The sequence below is a fragment of the Pipistrellus kuhlii genome, unplaced genomic scaffold (genome assembly GCF_014108245.1).
Source record: "Pipistrellus kuhlii isolate mPipKuh1 unplaced genomic scaffold, mPipKuh1.p scaffold_m20_p_61, whole genome shotgun sequence".
Taxonomy (NCBI): domain Eukaryota; kingdom Metazoa; phylum Chordata; class Mammalia; order Chiroptera; family Vespertilionidae; genus Pipistrellus; species Pipistrellus kuhlii.
Window position 1 is genome coordinate 1,262,018 of NW_023425564.1, and position 18,065 is coordinate 1,280,082.

Genomic DNA, 18,065 nt, shown 5'->3' on the forward strand with positions numbered 1-18,065 from the left:
AAGAGGGCCCTGCCCAGACCCCACAGCAGGCCACCTGCCAGGGTGTGATGTGCCGGTGGTTTCCACTGTTCACTCCTTGGGAGCTCAGGCAGATGCCACTTGGCTGGAGGCTCTGCTCCTCGGGCAGCTGAATGAATGAGGAGAGAGGAGCAAAAGAGAAAGGGGGCCCTTCAGGTCCCAGGGCATGTGGGAGTCTCCTCACCAGGCTGAGGCACAGGCGGCTTCATACAGCCCCACTTCTCCTTACCCCTGTCCCATGGCCTCCTCCCACCTTCCATGGAGGTTGGTCCCTAAAAAACATCTTACACCCTAAACTCTATCCCAGCTCTATCTCCAGACAAGCCAGCCTGCCCACAGTCCCTCCTCCATCCCTGTCATTCAGATCATTTTGCCTTCTCGCTGCATCTTGATCCCATCCCCTCGCTCTCGTCCCTCCACCTGTGCCTTCTTTCTAGAGCTCGTCATTTTCCACTGTACTATTATGTACTGCCCTCTCAGCTCCCCACAGCTGCCCCGATCACCGTCAAGGCATCTAACATAAAATGCAAACACTCTCCAGCCCTTGCGGGCCTCCACAGGCATCTCAAGGGAGTTAGTTATGTGTTAATCTTGGGCCCTCCTAGCTGGGTCTTCTAGTGGCTGGCTTCCTAATATCTCCTCAAATCAACAACCCACACGGGGTTCCTGGAAACACTGAGCTGGCCCAGCCTTGAGTTGTTCCCCACACAGCTTCTCCTCCTGGGTCGCCCCTCCTCTGTGGGGAGTCCCTAGCAATTCCTCAGAACTCCACTGCAGCCACCCCGACGGCCCTAGGCCCGGCTCAGCACACTCCGCTCTGGGCAGTGCTGTGTCTCACACTAAGACGTCCCCACAGCACTGCACTGTGTTATGGTGCTGATTTTAGACTTTCCACCTGTCTTGCTAGAATGAAGTCCTCTGGGGGTAAAGCATCTTCCCCAGGGTCTGGCTCATGATCCATCAGGCAAGCATCGGTGGCCTCCGGAAGGGGGAAAAAGCCAAGCTCGGGATTCCCCCAGGGCCTCCAGAGGAAAGCAGCCCTACCTACCATTGACCTACCTGGGGGACTCATCGGGACCTCTGACCTAAAGCATTTTAAACACTAACTGTGTGGTTAAGGTAGAAATAAAAAACCAATATACTTTTTAAATGTCTTTAAAAATTTTTATTGTTGATTTCAGAGAGGAAAAGGGAGAGAAACATTAATGATGAGAATTTTTTTTAATATATATATTTTATTAATTTTTTACAGAGAGGAAGAGAGAGGGATAGAGAGTTAGAAACATCGATGAGACAGAATCATCGATCAGCTGCCTCTTGCACACCCTCTACTGGGGATGTGCCTGCAACCAAGGTACATGCCCTTGACCGGAATCGAACCCGGGACCCTTCAGTCCACAGGCTGACACGCTATCCACTGAGCCAAATCGGTCTCGGCAATGATGAGAATTATTGATGGGCTGCCTCCTGCCTGCCCCACACTGGGGATAAAGTCCACAACCGGGCATGTGCCCTGATTGGGAATCAAACCGTGACCTCCTGGTTCATAGGTCAACACTCAACCACTGGGCCATGCTGGGCAGGCATTAATATGCTTTTAAATTAATAGATTTAAAAGGAGAAACTGGCCGAAACCCGTTTGGCTCAGTGGATAGAGCTTCGGTTTGCAGACTGAAAGGTGCCGGGTTTGATTCCGGTCAAGGGCATGTACCTTGGTTGTGGGCACATCCCCAGTTGGGGGTGTGCAAGAGGCAGCTGATCGATGATTCTCTCTCATCGATGATTCTAACTCTCTATCCCTCTCTCTTCCTCTCTGTAAAATATCAATAAAATATATTTAAAAAAAAAAAAGAGAGAGAAACTGCAACGGTCTGGAAGGCTGTGTAACTGACCCAGGCAGCCTGGCTTTCTTGAGCCTCAAGGCTGACAATAATGGTTTCCTTTTTATGTTTTCTTTGTGTCGCCTGGGCGTGTTCACCTATGCTCCATCTGCACTCTCAGGCTGACAGGAGCAGACAGACAGGCTTGGGGACGGTGTCTAAACAAGCAGGCACAGCTCAGGGAGGCCCCGGGCTGTCCCGGGAGGGAGGGGCCGGCTCCTGGCTGGGCTGGTGGGGACGATTTTGGTGCTGAGCTGCCTTTGGGGGTTCTTCCTGAGAAGTGGGGTTTCACTGTGCTATGTGCTCTTGGACTATTAATCACCCTCTTGGATGACATACCTTTTTCCATTTATTTTTTTCCATTTTTTCCATTAAGGTATTATATGTGTACATATCTTACCTGTGGGGGGAGGGCTCTTTTTACATTTAGTACATTTACATTGCTATATATATTTAAAAATGGCCAATTCCTTCCATCTGCCTCACCACAATAAAAGGAAGGGCTCCGGTTGGCTGAAGGGTTAATGTCTAGCTTTGGGTTTCTTTCTTCTCGGAGTCTGACGTGCAGGCGCGCTCTATATTCCTTTCACAAAAAGGATCCAGGCGAGGCGCCGAGGCTCTGAATGTGCCCGCTCTGTGCATTCATAATAAACGCCGAACTGGATGGCACATTCACGGCTGCTCGCGACGGTAATGAATGGCTGAATGCAAGTCTGGGGGCACCGCTCACCTCCAGGAGGGCAGTCCTGGTTGTAGCTACCGCCCCCCCCCCCCCGGGGGGTTTTATTTTCCTTGAAAGACCAGTTTTTCCTCTCCGTGTGACAGAGGCACTTCTTCCCTGCACCTTTGTGACCAGGCTGGCTGTCTTTTTCTCTTTCCCTCCCCACGCTGCGTTTGGATGAAAGATCCCGCCTTTGATTGAAATGGAACCTTCCACCATTGAGCAGCCTTTGCTGAATGAGTCACCGCGGCGGCCGCTCATTGGCGGAGGCCCCGGAGCCAGGGATTGCCTGGCTGGGCTGCAAGGCCGGCTCCATTCACAGAAACGCTGGCTCCTTCGCTGGCCCTTCATTCACACAAACAGCATTTCATTCACAGTTTGCTGTTTTTGTCTAAAGATCAGGGTTTGGGGATGACAGAGCATTTCCGCTGTAGATTTTCGGGGGGCTGTGATGGCCTTCCCAGCCATCTGTGGGGTGTGCACTGGCTGTTGCTATGCAGCCAGGGGAAGGGAAAGATGAGAGCCGTCCTCTGGGCCTGCGCCCGGCGGCCTGCTCCCTGCGCTCCCGCGCCCGCAGCGCCCACCCGGGGCACTGGTGACAGCTGCCCACGGATCTCTGCAGCCTCGGGCATCCTGTGTCACTTGTCTAGTCGTGGGATGAGAGGACTCAGAGTGACCTGGTAGTGTGAGAGGTGAATTCATGTGCCTGCACCGAGGCCCTGGGAGCCTGGCCAGGGAGCGGGCAGCACTGTGCCGGGCGCGCTGTGGATGCCTGGGGAGGAGGGCGGGGCCCGTGGGGACAGCGTGGAGGGTGTGAGCCCGCAGCTCCTCCGGGGCTCCCCACTCCCTGCTCCCTGAGAGGAAGGAGGCCTGTGCAGGGTGGTCCTGAGAAGAGGCCTTTTCCGGTGATCTGTGGGAGCAGCTGCATGCCCTCCCCCCAACCCCCTCTGTAGGCTGCAGCCCAGCTGAGGACACTGAGCACACTCAGCTGGAATACAGCCCCAGCACAGCCCTCTGGAGGGGCTCAGGAGCCTGCTGCCCTCACAGGAGAGCCGCGTCTCGTCTTGGGCGGCAGGTTTGGGACTCAGGCGGCCGCAGACCGCGCACACCCGCAGGGGCGGGTCCGCACCGCCCTGCGCACAGGTTCACACGCAGACCTCCTTTCCTGCTCCTTTTGGAGACCGCCTCGCCACAAAGACACTTGTCACTGCTGCATTGTGGATTTGAAAAGGAAAACCCAGAAAACCGGTGTTTTATGTTCACTTGGGAGTGAGTATTTCTCTTTTGCTTTTATTTTGCTATGTAACAGTTCCTGCTTGCTTTCCAAATCGGAATTCATGAGTATCCTCTGGACAACTGCTTCTTAAAAAGCTTCGTCACATTTTAACGCAGAATCCGCAGGCTCGCTCAGGGGGCTGGGGGAGAGCCTGGCACAGGGGCTGGGCCTCCGAAAGTTCCTCTGCCCATCCGAGGAGCCTGGTTCTTCTGGGCTCCCCTCTGGAGAATGGGGAGGCGGGAGAGGGAGAGGCTGGGAGAAGGATCTGGGGAGAAGGATCTGGGGAGGCGGGAGAGGGAGAGGCTGGGAGAAGGATCTGGGGAGAAGGATCTGGGGAGGCGGGAGAGGGAGAGGCTGGGAGAAGGATCTGGGGAGAAGGATCTGGGGAGGCGGGAGAGGGAGAGGCTGGGAGAAGGATCTGGGGAGAAGGATCTGGGGAGGCGGGAGAGGGAGAGGCTGGGAGAAGGATCTGGGGAAGCGGGAGAGGGAGAGGCTGGGAGAAGGATCTGGGGAGGCGGGAGAGGGAGAGGCTGGGAGAAGGATCTGGGGAGAAGGATCTGGGGAGGTGGGAGAGGGAGAGGCTGGGGAGAAGGATCTGGGGAGAAGGATCTGGGGAGGCGGGAGAGGGAGAGGCTGGGAGAAGGATCTGGGGAGAAGGATCTGGGGAGGCGGGAGAGGGAGAGGCTGGGAGAAGGATCTGGGGAGGCGGGAGAGGGAGAGGCTGGGTGAAGGACCTGGGGAGGCAGAAGAGGGAGATGTGGGAACTGATTGGCTCTAGCGCTGGTGGGTGTATGTGGCTCCTTGTTCTCTCTCTTTCCCGCAGGAAGTGATCGCAGCGCGCCTTGTGGCGAAGGGGCTCCGCTCGGGGAGTCACGCTTCCGCAGGGAGCAGCCCGGGAGTCGCCGGGCGCTCCGGGAGGAAACTATGACTTTGGCGAAGCGCGAGAGCCGCCCAGGGCAGCCGGGCTCGGGGTGCGGGCTGCGCGGCCGCGGCGGCGCCGGGCGTTAGGGGGGGAGCCCGGCGCCCCGCCGCCCGCCCCCCGGACCCGCCGCCCCGCGGGCCCCGAGCCGTCTGGGCGCCGAGTCTGCCCGGGCCGCGGAGCCCGCCCCCGCAGCGCCGGGGATGCGGGAGCCCGCGGGGGGCATGCTTCCCCGCGCCAAGTACAGCCGCTTCAGGAACGACTCGGTGGCCTCGGCCGATGACCTTCTGCACAGCCTGGCGGCCAGCGGCGGCGGCAAGGTCCCGGCGGCGGCGCCCCGCCCGGCGCCCGGAGGCGATGGCGCGGGCAGCCTGGGCCACCTGCTCCACAGGGTGTCCCACCTGAGACTGGCCGGCTCGGGCCTGCGCGGCCGGGGGGCGGCCGGGGGCCGGGGCGCGCGGCTCTCGGGCAGCAGCAGCGCGCCCAGCCTGGCCGCCCCGGACCCCGCGCCCCCCGCGCCCCGCGGCCCGGCCCCGCGCACCGCCGGGAGGGGCCTGCCCGGGCACCAGCCGCCCCGTGCGCCCCCCGCCCGCGACCAGGTGCTGGGCGCCGGAGTCACCTACGCCGCCAAGGTGGGTGCGGGCCGCAGGGGGGAGGCGGGTGCGGGCCGGGGGGGGGGGGAGGCGGGCGCGGGCGGTCCGCCCCGGGGGAGGGGGGTCGCCTGCGGGCCGGGGGTGCGCCTCCTTCTCCGCGGGCTCTCCTGGCCGCGGCACCGGCACAGCAGGCGAATGGGCCGGGAGGAGGTTTAAAATCGGTGACTTCGCTCTGCCCCGGTTTCCTTTGGCCGCACCTCCCTGGCACAGCCTCACCCCTCGCTGTGCCAGGTGTCGGGCCAGGGCCCCTCTGGCGGGCTCTGTGCCTGGAACTGGGCGCCAGGCCCACCCAGGACGCGGTGAGCACCCCGGGGAGAGCTGGGTGGCCCGGCCTCTGTGTGCCTGCCCGGGCAGCAGGGGCTGGTTCGCTCCGGGCCAGCATTCCCAGCCCTCGTGGCGCAGGCGAGTGCTGTCTCGCTTTACATAAGACAGGCTGCACTTTCTCACCCAGCGAGGCTTTCTTTGGTGTCTGCCTCGCATTATACCGAAAGGTTTTGGTTTATAGCAGAAGGGAAATTTGGGGCTGTCACCACCCCCTACCCCCCCCCCCCCCCCCAAGCCTTCCAGCTAAACAAATGAGAGGGCTGAGCGGCAGCATCTGGGAAGATTTCCCTCCGACACAAAGAATTATGAACGGTGTCCTATGTGGCTATAAAAGCCCTCTCTTAGGCAAGTATCTTGTGGTGTTGAAGTAACAAGTACCTGCACAGACGCCCTGGCCTGCCCACTCTTGCAAAGGGGTGGCCACATTCGGGCAGATCTCCAGGCCCCGGAGTGGGCAGGGGTGCATTATTTCAGCCTGGTCACCCAGGCACGACTTTTTATTTAAAGAGAAGGGAGACACAGATCTTCCCCAGGTGCTGCCCCCTGAGAACCCGCAGGCTGCCTCCTCTGCGGGTGCTGGCAACAGAGCTGGCTTAAAAATTCAACAAATCACAACTGCAAGTGAAATGTCTCTTGGTAGTTTTGGAACCAAAATATTAAAAGAAACGGTTACTTTGTGGATTATCTTTAATTATCTAAAAAGCACCGAAAAGGAATGTGATCATCAACGTTAAAAATGGGCCTCAAAAGCTGCTTTTTAATTTATCTTCATCTGACTAGTAGCTTTGCAAACTGGTTAATATGCTTTACAAAAGGCACGCAGATCAGCATAAAATATGCACATATGGTTGAATTTGTTATAGGAGGAAAGATTTTTCTTTGTAGTTCTTCTTTAACATATATAACCAAGCCAAGCAAAAAACAAAACCAAACAAAGTGCCCAGGCAACTTTGAGTTTAAGCAGTGATACCTGGAATATTTTACTTCCTGTATATTAGTATAATTGCTATCTCAAAAAAAAAAAAAAAAGCTACAGTTAAAATAGATCAACCAGGCGAAGCTTTATGTATCTATCATGTTGAATGGAAAGGGTAGTTTTCAAGTGGAGGGAAAATTCTCAAACTTTTGCCTTTAAAAAAAAAAATCATTCATCTTGGCTGAGGGCTTTGCTCTCGCTGTATGAAGAGAGAAGGTGAACAGACGAAGGCCGACTTCCAGCTGTAAATGTCAGTTGTGACTGAGCAGTGACGACCCACATGTAAGACCAGCGCCCTGCCGGCCCATGCGGTGGCTGTAGGTGAGACACCCCGGCAGCCGGTACTGAAATAGGTAGGGAGCTGAGTCTGCCTTGTCCTGCCTCAGCCAAAGGGCTGCAGTGACCTGGCTGCCCGTGTGTCTGGACGGTGCGCGTGTCCTCGCCTGGTCCATCCTCAGTGGTGATCAGTGGCATCAGGGGGAGATAGGCTCAGGTTGCTCTGGAGAGCTCTGAGATCTCACAGCAAAGGCCAAACACGCACATGCCTGGTTCATGTGGCCCTGGAGCCCCTGTCGGCACACATTTCCACATCGCCCATGTTGATCTATTAGTACAACCAGGAACATCCTGAAAAAAAATCACAAAACTGAAAAGAAAGCGCCTTCATTTAGTCTTGTGGTTTGTGAATAGTTGGCATCTTTGCTTGTAAAGATCCCTGGTAGATACAAAGTGCCATCTTTCAACCTCACTGCACATCAGTTGTATAAACCAAAGGCTTAGGGTTTGGGAGAGAACTTATCATTATTATTCTTTTTAAAAAATATATTTTTAGTGATTTCAGAGAGGAAGGGAGAGGGAGAGAGATAGAAACATCAATGATGAGAGAGAATCATTGATTGGTGCCTTCTGCACTGCACGCCCCTTACTGGGGATCAAGCCTACAGCCCAGGCATGTGCCCTTGACCAGAATGGAACCCGGGACCCTTCAGTCCGAAGGACGACAGCTCTATCCACTGAGCCAAACCTGCCAGAGCTATTATTCTTGATTTAAATTTATTTCTAAATTGAACAAAACCCCCAAATGATTTTCAGTTTCCTGGAAAATTCATGTGCTGTCTAAGCATAGTTCTCACTCATAGAAATACCTGCTTACAATTTTAGGATATTAAACATAGATTTAGTATTCCAAAATATTTCAACTTAATTCAGTTACATGAAAGTAGGAACTGTAAAACACGAGGTCTGGAAGGCGTGGATCATCTATTGAAGAGCAGAGGGTATTCAGGTGGAGAAGCTAAGGGTTAGAGTGGACGAGCCTCCTGAGCAGCAGTAGGATTCAAGCTTAGAGCGAGTTGCTGCCCTTCATGCCACCACTTGAGCCTGTGGCTGATGGTCACGCAAACGAGGAAGGTTGGACACACACAACCTCCAGGTTTGTACCTTTGTACCCCCACCCCAGCCACCCACCGCACCTGACACTGGCTTTTTCTTTTGGTAACTTGAAGGGAAAGAACAAGAAAATGTTGCCAGACAGGAAAGGAAAATCCAGCCACAAAGAAGAATGAATGTTTTCATTACAATTCCATTTGGGAACTATTTTAAACTTGTACCAGAGAGCTGACAGAAATACAAAGTATTCGTTATGCTGCTGCTCACTTTCAAATTCTATTGCCCGAGAACCCAAGCTGGCTAGGACCCCCGGTGCCCATGGGGCTGCAGCTGGTCTTTAGCAAGTTTCAAGGCAATATTCAGGGGCACCACACACACCACATGCAGCCACGCATGCACATCACAGGGCACAGAAGGCGAGAGCCATGAGCAGCTGGCGGTCAGGTCTTAAGGGTGGCCACTGCAGAGGTAAAAGCTGTCTGAAGATGGGCATGGTCTTGAGGTTCAGCCTTGACCCTGCCTAATGGAAGGCGACACTGCGGGATGCACAGGGTGAGCCCTCAGTGCTGGGGGTCCCCAAAAGAAGGGCTTTTTATATCACAGCACACCACACCACACGCAAAACAGGGTAAGAAGTGACCAGACTTAGGACCGACGGGAGTGCTCAGGGGGGGAATCGAGGCCGTGTGAGAGGTGCGGCTGGTGCTCCCGGAGCCATCAGCGGAGGGAGAGAGGGTGTGCTCTGGTCCACAGCCTGCAGCCTGCCGTCCCTGGACAGCCCCGTCCCCGGACAGCCCGCCACAGCTGTTCCCAGGAATTAACCCATCAAACCCCAGGGCACTCGTTCCTGCCGTGCTGATTGCTCTTCTTTAGGAAAGATGGCCTTGCTCTTAAGAACTCTTTAAAAATTATTTTATTTTTTTTCATTTGTGAATCTGATGATATTAGGGTGGTATAAAAAACATTTATAAATGTTCTATTGCTCTCTGTAGATGGTCTTTATAAGCTGCACTTACTCTAAAACGTATTTATTCTTTTTTATAGTTTTCATTTTTATAGACACTTGCCTCCGTGTCTAGAAAAGTATCTTAAATCTCCTTTTCTTAGCACCACATTCCTTCCATAACTGTGAGCAGAAGCCACACTAAACAGTCGTCAGAAAATTATTCCAAGACAGCCTGGATGTACTGTTATGGTGGGATATTAACAATTATTTTAATTATAGATTTAAAAAGCATTTCTTGATGTAAAGTAGAATTTTAAGAGTTGACTTTTTTCTTAAAATTATTGAAAACTCTCATAATATGGATGACTTACATGTAAATATTGTCCAAATGGTTTGAAAAACAGTTTAAAACATTCCTTTGAGATTAATAGACAGAATTATTAATTTGATCTGGAAATATCACACACACACCACACTATACAAACACAGCACACACATACCACACAATGCAAACATACATACATCACACACCTACAACACACACATGCACCACACATACCATACATGCCACACACTGTAACATGCACACATCACACCTTACACATAGCACACATATCACACAAATATACACATACATATATCACATACCCTAACACACACTTACACCATACACACCCCATATATGCCACAGACCATACACATACACACACACCATGCTCCCTACAACCCTACACTCCCCCACATACACTCCTTTCACCACACACATGAACAACTTGTCATGATTGCACTGTTACTATTTTCTTTCTTTTTGAAAAATTTTTAAAATTGATTTCAGAGAGGAAGGGAGAGGGAGAGATAGAAAGCTCGATGATGAAAATCATTGATTAGCTGTTTCCTTCATGGCCCACGCTAAGGACGGAGCCTTAACCTGGGCATGTGCCCTGACTGGGAATCGAACCATGATCTCCTGGTTCATAGGTCGACTCAACCACTGAGCCACACTGGCTGGGTACTTTTTTCTTTCTTGTTAGAAAATCGCAAATGCCATATTAGAATACCTGATTATATCATCCATTTCTTTTCTATTCAAGCTTAAGAGAAAATAATTCTGAAAGATAAGCTGCTGTTGAAACGCTAATCCTCTGAAAGTAACTCTCTGCTCCTGAGTGCAGGCCGTGCTTGGGATAAATATTATGTAGGCAACACCTGGGAATGGGAAAGCTGGTGGCAGGATCTGGCAGGAGAGGACCAGTGGCTGCCTTTCTTGTCTGCTCAAACCCCCTGCACTGACCCCGCGGCCCCAGCAGTGCTGCGAGGAGGCGGGGCACGCTCTGCATAGCTTGGGCACGGGGCATGGGGTGAGAGCTTCCCTTCTGGCATTTTCCCTCCGTCACTGGCCTGGGCGGCGGGAGGTAGCTGGTGCCTCTGTGAGTCCTGGCCTAGCTGGCTCCGCCTGGCCTTGCGGCTGCACAGCTCGTCCGCCAGCTATGATCCTGGGCTCCTGCAGGAAAGTGTGGGGAACCTGGGATCCGGAAGAAGGGAGAGCTGAGAGGTGAGGGAGCTGGGCCTCACCTTATCATCGGGTCCCCGGTGCCCTTGGCAGGATGGGAATAGGCGAAACCCTCCAAGCCACAGCTTCCTGAGAAAAACGCCAGAGCTCGCTGTTCATGTGCCGCCCACCTCAGATCCGGAGCCTCCTGGTGTCACCCAAAGGTGCTGCTTCCCAAGCGAACGCCCTCGAAGGAGCCTCTCTTCACTCTGGCTCACCCAAACCCGCTGTGTCAAGCCCATTCACGCGGACTGCTTGGCAGTCTGGGTGATGTGCTGAATAGGATTGCTTTTTGTGTTGCAAATATGACAAAACCTCTGAGCATCATGGCCCGGTTCTTGTCTGTAGAAGAACTGCCCCTTCACCTGGCCCAGCGGAAAGCGCGTGACCCAGGCCCCGCCGCTTCCCCCAGAGCGATGGCCGTGCCCACCTGCTGGCTGAGCAGTGAAAGCAGGCTGCTCTCCACGTGTGTGTGTGTGTGTGTGTGTGAGTGTGTGTGTGTGTGTGCGTGTGTGTGTGTGTGTGTGAGTGTGCGTGTGAGTGTGTGTGTGTGAGTGAGGAGCTGGCCTCCGGAGACAGGTGTGTGTGTGTGTGTGTGTGTGTGAGTGTGCGTGTGAGTGTGTGTGTGTGAGTGTGTGTGTGTGAGTGAGGAGCTGGCCTCCGGGGACAGGTGTGTGTGTGTGTGTGTGTGTGTGTGTGTGAGTGTGCGTGTGAGTGTGTGTGTGTGAGTGTGTGTGTGTGAGTGAGGAGCCGGCCTCCGGAGACAGGTGTGTGTGTGTGTGTGAGGGTGTTTGTGAGTGTGTGTGAGTGTGCGTGTGAGTGTGTGTGTGTGAGTGAGGAGCTGGCCTCCGGGGACAGGTGTGTGTGTGTGTGTGAGTGTGTGAGGAGCCGGCCTCCGGAGACAGGTGTGTGTGTGTGTGTGTGTGAGGGTGTTTGTGAGTGTGTGTGAGTGTGCGTGTGAGTGTGCGTGTGAGTGTGTGTGTGTGAGTGAGGAGCTGGCCTCTGGAGACAAGTGTGTGTGTGTGTGTGTGTGTGTGAGTGAGGAGCTGGCCTCCGGAGACAGGTGTGTGTGTGTGTGTGTGTGTGTGTGTGTGTGTGAGGAGCTGACCTCCGGAGACAGGTGTGTGTGTGTGTGTGTGTGTGTGTGTGTGTGTGAGGAGCCGGCCTCCGGGGACAGGTGTGTGTGTGTGTGTGTGTGTGTGTGTGTGTGAGGAGCCGGCCTCCGGGGACAGGTGTGTGTGTGTGTGTGTGTGTGTGTGTGAGAGGAGCCGGACTCCGGGGACAGGTGTATGTGTGTGTGTGTGTGTGTGAGGAGCTGGCCTATGTAGACAGGTGTGTGTGTGTGTGAGAGGAGCCGGCCTCCGGGGACAGGTGTGTGTGTGTGTGTGTGTGTGTGTGTGTGTGTGAGGTGTGAGTGTGAGTGAGGAGCCGGCCTCCGGGGACAGGTGTGTGTGTGTGTGTGTGTGAGGAGCCGGCCTCTGGGGACAGGTGTGTGTGTGTTTGTGTGTGTGTGTGTGTGTGTGTGTGTGTGTGAGAGAGAGGAGCCGGCCTCCGGGGACAGGTGTGTGTGTGTGTGTGTGTGTGTGTGTGTGTGTGTGAGGTGTGAGTGTGAGTGAGGAGCCAGCCTCCGGGGACAGGTGTGTGTGTGTGTGTGTGTGTGTGTGTGTGAGGAGCCGGCCTCTGGGGACAGGTGTGTGTGTGTGTGTGTGTGTGTGTGAGGAGCCGGCCTCCGGGGACAGGTGTGTGTGTGTGTGTGTGTGTGTGTGAGAGGAGCCGGCCTCCGGGGACAGGTGTGTGTGTGTGTGTGTGTGTGTGTGTGTGTGTGTGTGAGTGAGGAGCCGGCCTCCGGGACAGGTCCCCTTGGGCAGGAGGACGGTGTGTGCACACTGTCCACTGGCCGTGCCATGCTGGGTCCTGAGGAGCCTTTGCCCGCAGAGCTGGGCGCTTCCCCTCTCATCTCCTTGCCCTGGTCTCAGCGAAGACCCTCTGAGCTCCCAGCAGAAAGCTGCTGCTCAGCCTGTCCCACAGCCTGTCAGCGGGAGCAGAGCCTGCCCCCGGGCCTGGGGACGGTGTGGGGGTGAACAGGCATCGCCCCAGCACCGAGTCCTTCCTGTGCGGTAGGAATGGCGAGAGGAACAGCCTGGGAGGCTGGGACCCGTGCCAGGATGGACCCACTGCCCTGACTCTAGCGCCAGACTCTGCCTGTCCGCCTCCTCGTGCTTTGCAGTCCGGCACACTTACAATGTCACCCGCTGGTTCTTTAGTAAACCTTCCTTTATAAAATGTAAACATTGGCTATGGAGATTTTTCAAACATGCATGCAGCATACAAAACATATAACCATCAAAGTCAATGAGAATGGTCCAGAGCCTGCAGGCACCCTGCACCCAGCTTCATCAGGGGTTGGTTTATGGCATCAGCACCCCTTCTGCACCCCTGCCTCCCCAAATTGTGCAGGGCTCAGGGGGCCTTCTGTCTCAGTGCCCGGACAGAGCTCGAGTTTTTGATGAATACGTTGCAGATTGGGCTTAACAGCAGTTCCAGACATGGCAGCGCAGCGCTGTGGGCTCCCAGGCCCTTGAGGCTCGGAGTCCCTGGAGTGCTGGAGGAGGCGGGGCACCTGGTCAGCGGTGATGACACTGGCAGCCTGAGGTGATGTCAGCAGTGATGACACTGGCAGCCTGAGGTGATGTCAGCGGTGATGACACTGGCAGCCTGAGGTGCTGTCAGCAGTGATGACACTGGCAGCCTGAGGTGATGTCAGCAGTGATGACACTGGCAGCCTGAGGTGATGACAGAGGTGATGTCAGCGGTGATGACACTGGCAGCATAAGGTGATGTCAGAGGTGATGACACTGGCAGCCTGAGGTGATGTCAGAGGTGATGACTCTGGCAGCCTGAGGTGATGTCAGAGGTGATGACACTGGCAGCCTGAGGTGATGTCAGAGGTGATGTCAGAGGTGATGACTCTGGCAGCCTGAGGTGATGTCAGAGGTGATGACACTGGCAGCCTGAGGTGATGTCAGAGGTGATGACACTGGCAGCCTGAGGTGATGTCAGAGGTGATGACACTGGCAGCCTGAGGTGATGTCAGCGGTGATGTCAGAGGTGATGACACTGGCAGCCCAGGGTGACAGGTGGGAGCCTCACCTGCTCAGTCTCCACTGGGTCCCCCTCCCTCCTGGCCCAGGCGCCCCTCTAGCACCAAGGCCATCCTTTCAGAGTGGCTGTCCTCCCAGGTTACTTTAACAGCAGATACCATCCGGGTTCTTCAGACGAAGAAGCCATAGAGGGTGCATCTGTGTAGAAGAGATTTGCTCTGGCCCTAACCGGTTTGGCTCAGTGGATGAAGTGTCGGCCTGCAGACTGAAGGGTCCCAGGTTTGATTCTGCTCAAGGGCATGTACCTTGGTTGTAGGCACATCCCCAGCAAGGGGTGTACAGGAGGCAGCTGATCAATGTTTCTCTCTCATGGATGTTTCTAACTCTCTATCCCTCTCCCTTCCTCTCTGTAAAAAATCAATAAAATATATTAAAAAAAAGAGAGATTTGCTCTGAAGGATTGTTCTCATGGTGATGGGGGCTGCTAAGCCTCAGGGTGTGCAGGCTCAAGACCCAGGAGGAGCCCCTGTTTCCGTTTGAGTCTGGAGGCAGGGAAAGGCCTTATCTCAGCGGGAAGGCCGTTAGGGAGGGAGAATTCTTGACCTTGAGGGAAGGTCAGCCTGTGTTCTAGTCAGGCCTTGGGCTGAGCGGGCCAGGCTCACTGCTCTGGGAGTGTGATCTGCTGAGCTCAGTCTGCTGGTTTAACTCAGCCACGCTGACACCTGGCATGAACCATCACAAGTGTATGCACCCTCTTTTGGAGTCGTATCCAGAGTGATCACCAGATTACCCCAAACGCTGTGGAGACTCAGAGTCCCTGGAATAGTGGAGACAGGGACGGAAGCTAGGAAACAGCCGGCCTGCAGGAGTCTCTCCCGTGGGCACCCCATGGGGAAACATTTAAAAATCCCTCAAACGTTCGTTTAGGTTCACTTCGGGCGGACAGTGAACGAGGGGCCCAGGGCGTGAGACAGATGAACTATGACCCCTGCTCACAAGGAGATACGGGGCGAGGGTGGCGAGGGTTTGAGGGGCTTGGAGTGGCAGCCCCTGTGCCTCCCTGAATGCGGCCCCACATCTGAGGTTGTCAGCCAGGGCGGAGCGGCCCTGGTGGGACATTTGGCTCCTGTCTGTGCCTGTGATCGGAGCTCAGCCAGGGACAGGCCCCGGACGGAGACAGGTGTTTCTAGATTCGGTGAGTTACCGCTGGAGGGAACAGCCAGGAGCTGTTTTCCTATCTGTAAGTCATAATTTACAGAGGCAGCTCCTGGGTTTAAGGTTTGCTCTCATGGGTTTTAAAGGGGGTTTGACGTGTGCTTCTGTTTGTAAACCTAGAGTGACTCAGGGGCTGGAGCAAGTGCTGCTTCCTAGAGATGGAAGCAGCCCGGGCTGGGCCTCTCACGGGCCAGGCTTCGGGTGGCGAGCGGTGGTGGTGGTGGAGGGTGGGGGGCGGGCCTGGCCAGAGGAGCCGCCGCTGAGCACGGGGTGTGTCCTGAGCTACATTCCGGAAAGCTCGTCTGCTGTCCACGTCCACGTGAACCACGCGACGCTGCAGCGGGGCCCGCCCGGGAGTCGGCCTCACGGTGACTGTGAGCTTGGCTGCCTCTGGCTCTCCCTGAGCCTCACCTTCCCCGCCCCGTCCAGCCCTCCTCGGCTTGGAGACACTGCTTTTGGACGGTTTGCTGTTTGCGAGGCCGTGGTGGCTGTACCATCCAAGGAACCGAGCTGCGATTTTCCCACTGGAAGCAGCAACCCTGGGACACGTAAAACCTTATTTGTAGAATCTCATTTATTCACGGGAGAGGAGAAGGTAAGATTCATCAAGTGATGGCCGGGAGGGAAGGCTCCGCCCCTCTGCCCCCACTCCCACCGGGTCTGTGCACCCGGGTGGGAGTGGGGGACGCAGGGCTGGGCGCCGGCCGAGTTCGCGCCGGGCTCTGTGGACAGAAGCCTCATCCTCGCAGTGCTGGGTGCCAGTCCCGCTGCCCCGCTCCTGGCGCAGGGCGTGCAGAACCAGTGTTGTGGAGTGGAGATGACAGTGAAATGCCTCCCGGACAGGGAGTGTGCAGTTTTACGTATTTATTACCTTTTTAAAAGTAATAATGTATTTTGCTAGACCTCCTCCTTAGGTCTCCTGCACCTTACACATCCTCCCTCCACACACCCATTCTTCTCTCTCATCCGCTTTCTTCCTCACTCACTTCCTCTCCTATCACGCAGACATGCAGCAACTGGCTTCGGATAAATGGCTGGGGACTGGGAGAGATTCTTCCATTCCCCTAATGATAAATCTAAACCCGTCCCCTCGGCCTCTGCCTGCCCCTCTGCAGTGCCCACTGCTGGCCCCAGTGTCCCGGCTCCAGCACCTGCCCTGGCGACGCCTCCCCAGGCTGTGTGCACCCTCTCCTCCTCTCACTCCTGGTTCCATATTGTTTGTGACAGTCTCACCCCTCCAGGCCGTCACTCAGGAATTTATTCCTGTTAACATGCTGGTCAGTTATTTCAGCTAGTGTGGTGGAGTTTATGGAGGAGGCCGGAGCCAGGAGATGGGACAAAGGTGAATTACGTAGGCATGCTTCCCGCTCTTTGGTGTCGGTGGGGGAGACAGAGGAGAGAAGAAACTGGGGACCACATTGGGGGTGGGAGGCGGAAGTCAGGGGTGGCTTCTCCAGAGATGCCGAAAGGGAACCCCAAATCATGCATGGGAATTATCCAGGAAGACGGGTGGAACAGGTGTGCAGGTGCGTTAGTGCATGAGTATGTGTGTTTGGGTCCATTTCAGGAGGGAGTGGGAGCTGAGTGTTCAGTGTGGCTGGCTGGAGTGTGTTGCGTTAGGGGAAGCCTAATTGCGTTAGCCGTCCTAGGAGGGAGGCCAGTGCCAAGCACACGCAGTGGGAAGCCACTGGAGACTTTTGAAAAGATTAGTCTGTCTTCTGTGTGGAGAACAGATTGGAAAGGCAGCAGAGAAAATAGAGGCAATTAGGAGACAGTTAGGAGGGGTGATGGTGGCTTGGGCCAAAGGCCAGTGGCTTACGTTGAGCCCAGATCTGTATCCCTTCCTGTCTGGGAAACACCCACCCCCTGCTTCACTGCCCTTACATGAAGCATGTCTCAGAGGGAACTCACCGCCTTCCCCTGCACGTGTCTGAGTTCCCGGTCACCGTCCGCCTGCTTCCCACAGTCGGGACTGCAGAGCCATCGTACCTCCTTCCCCTAAATCCGTCACATCTGCTCAACCACTTAACTTGTTTTTAATCAACAGGGTTTCAAGTCTTTCTTCTTTTCCTTTTCTCTTGTCCTGATTCACACTTCCATCATTTATGGCTGCGATTGTCGCAGTTAACTAACCGGTCTTCCGATGGGAACGACTCTTCTTTTTAAACTTGAGGAAAGTATTATATGGTTTTACTGAAATGTCGCAAACAGTTTCTCCTCAGCTCTGCTCCCAATAAGTCTAATTTCCTTCCTTTCAGAAATAATCTTCCTTAACCATTTGCTATTTATATTTTCTTTTTCTTCCTGCCTTTTATCTTTTTTCTTCTTTCTGTTACACAAAGCAAAATGTTCTACACGGATTGCTCTGTGCCTTGCTCTTTTCACTTGGAAATCTCTCAAATTAGCAACTACAGTTCTACATTCCTTTCTGGCAGTTGCTTAATATTCAAATATATGGATGTGCTAATAGTTTTTCAAATCGTTTCCTATTGTTAGATGTGCAGGTAATAAAATAACGAATATTCTCTGTGCATCTTTCCTCTTTGGCACACATTTTGGCCTGTGTGTACAATAAGTTTAACTAATATTAATCCTGTTCTTATGGCTTTGGCAGGATCTAGAGCACAAAGATAATTTTTTAAAATAAATATATTTTATTGATTTTTTTACAGAGAGGGATAGAGAGCTGGAAACATCGATGAGAGAGAAACATCAACCAGCTGCCTCCTGCACACCCTCTACTGGGGCACAATCAAGGTACATGCCCTTGACAGGAATCGAACCTGGGACCTTTCAGTCCGCAGGCCGATGCTCTGTCCCCTGAGCCAAACCAGTTTCGGCCACAAAGATAATTTTATTGGGGAAGGTCACTTTTCCACTCCCGGTGACAGAGGCCTCCCGTACTCACCCATTGAGGAGGGTATTTACTATGATGTACACTTGCACTTGCACAAGTTAGAAAAATTCCTGCAACCCTAGTTTTCCAAATTTAAAAAAAAAAAAAAAGTCTGGCATGATTGTTGAATTTTTTTCAAGGTTTTTATTTTTATTTATTTATTTATTTATTTATTTATTTATTTATTTTTACCATATAGTAA

At 54.1% G+C, this 18,065-nt stretch overlaps 1 protein-coding gene across 2 annotated transcripts in view; it reads left to right on the forward strand.

The window, feature by feature from the left end:
* The first annotated feature begins 4,703 nt into the window (after positions 1-4,703).
* SHC3 (SHC adaptor protein 3) overlaps positions 4,704-18,065 on the forward strand; it is a 125,669-nt gene continuing 112,307 nt past the window's right edge. Inside the window, exon 1 of one of the 2 annotated variants that reach the window (XM_045575030.1) lies at positions 4,704-5,446. In XM_045575030.1, the coding sequence (XP_045430986.1) occupies positions 5,018-5,446 (429 nt within the window). In that variant the 5' untranslated portion in view covers positions 4,704-5,017. The remainder of the gene's footprint in view (positions 5,447-18,065) is intronic. The other variant, XM_036420093.2, reaches the window with a different exon arrangement.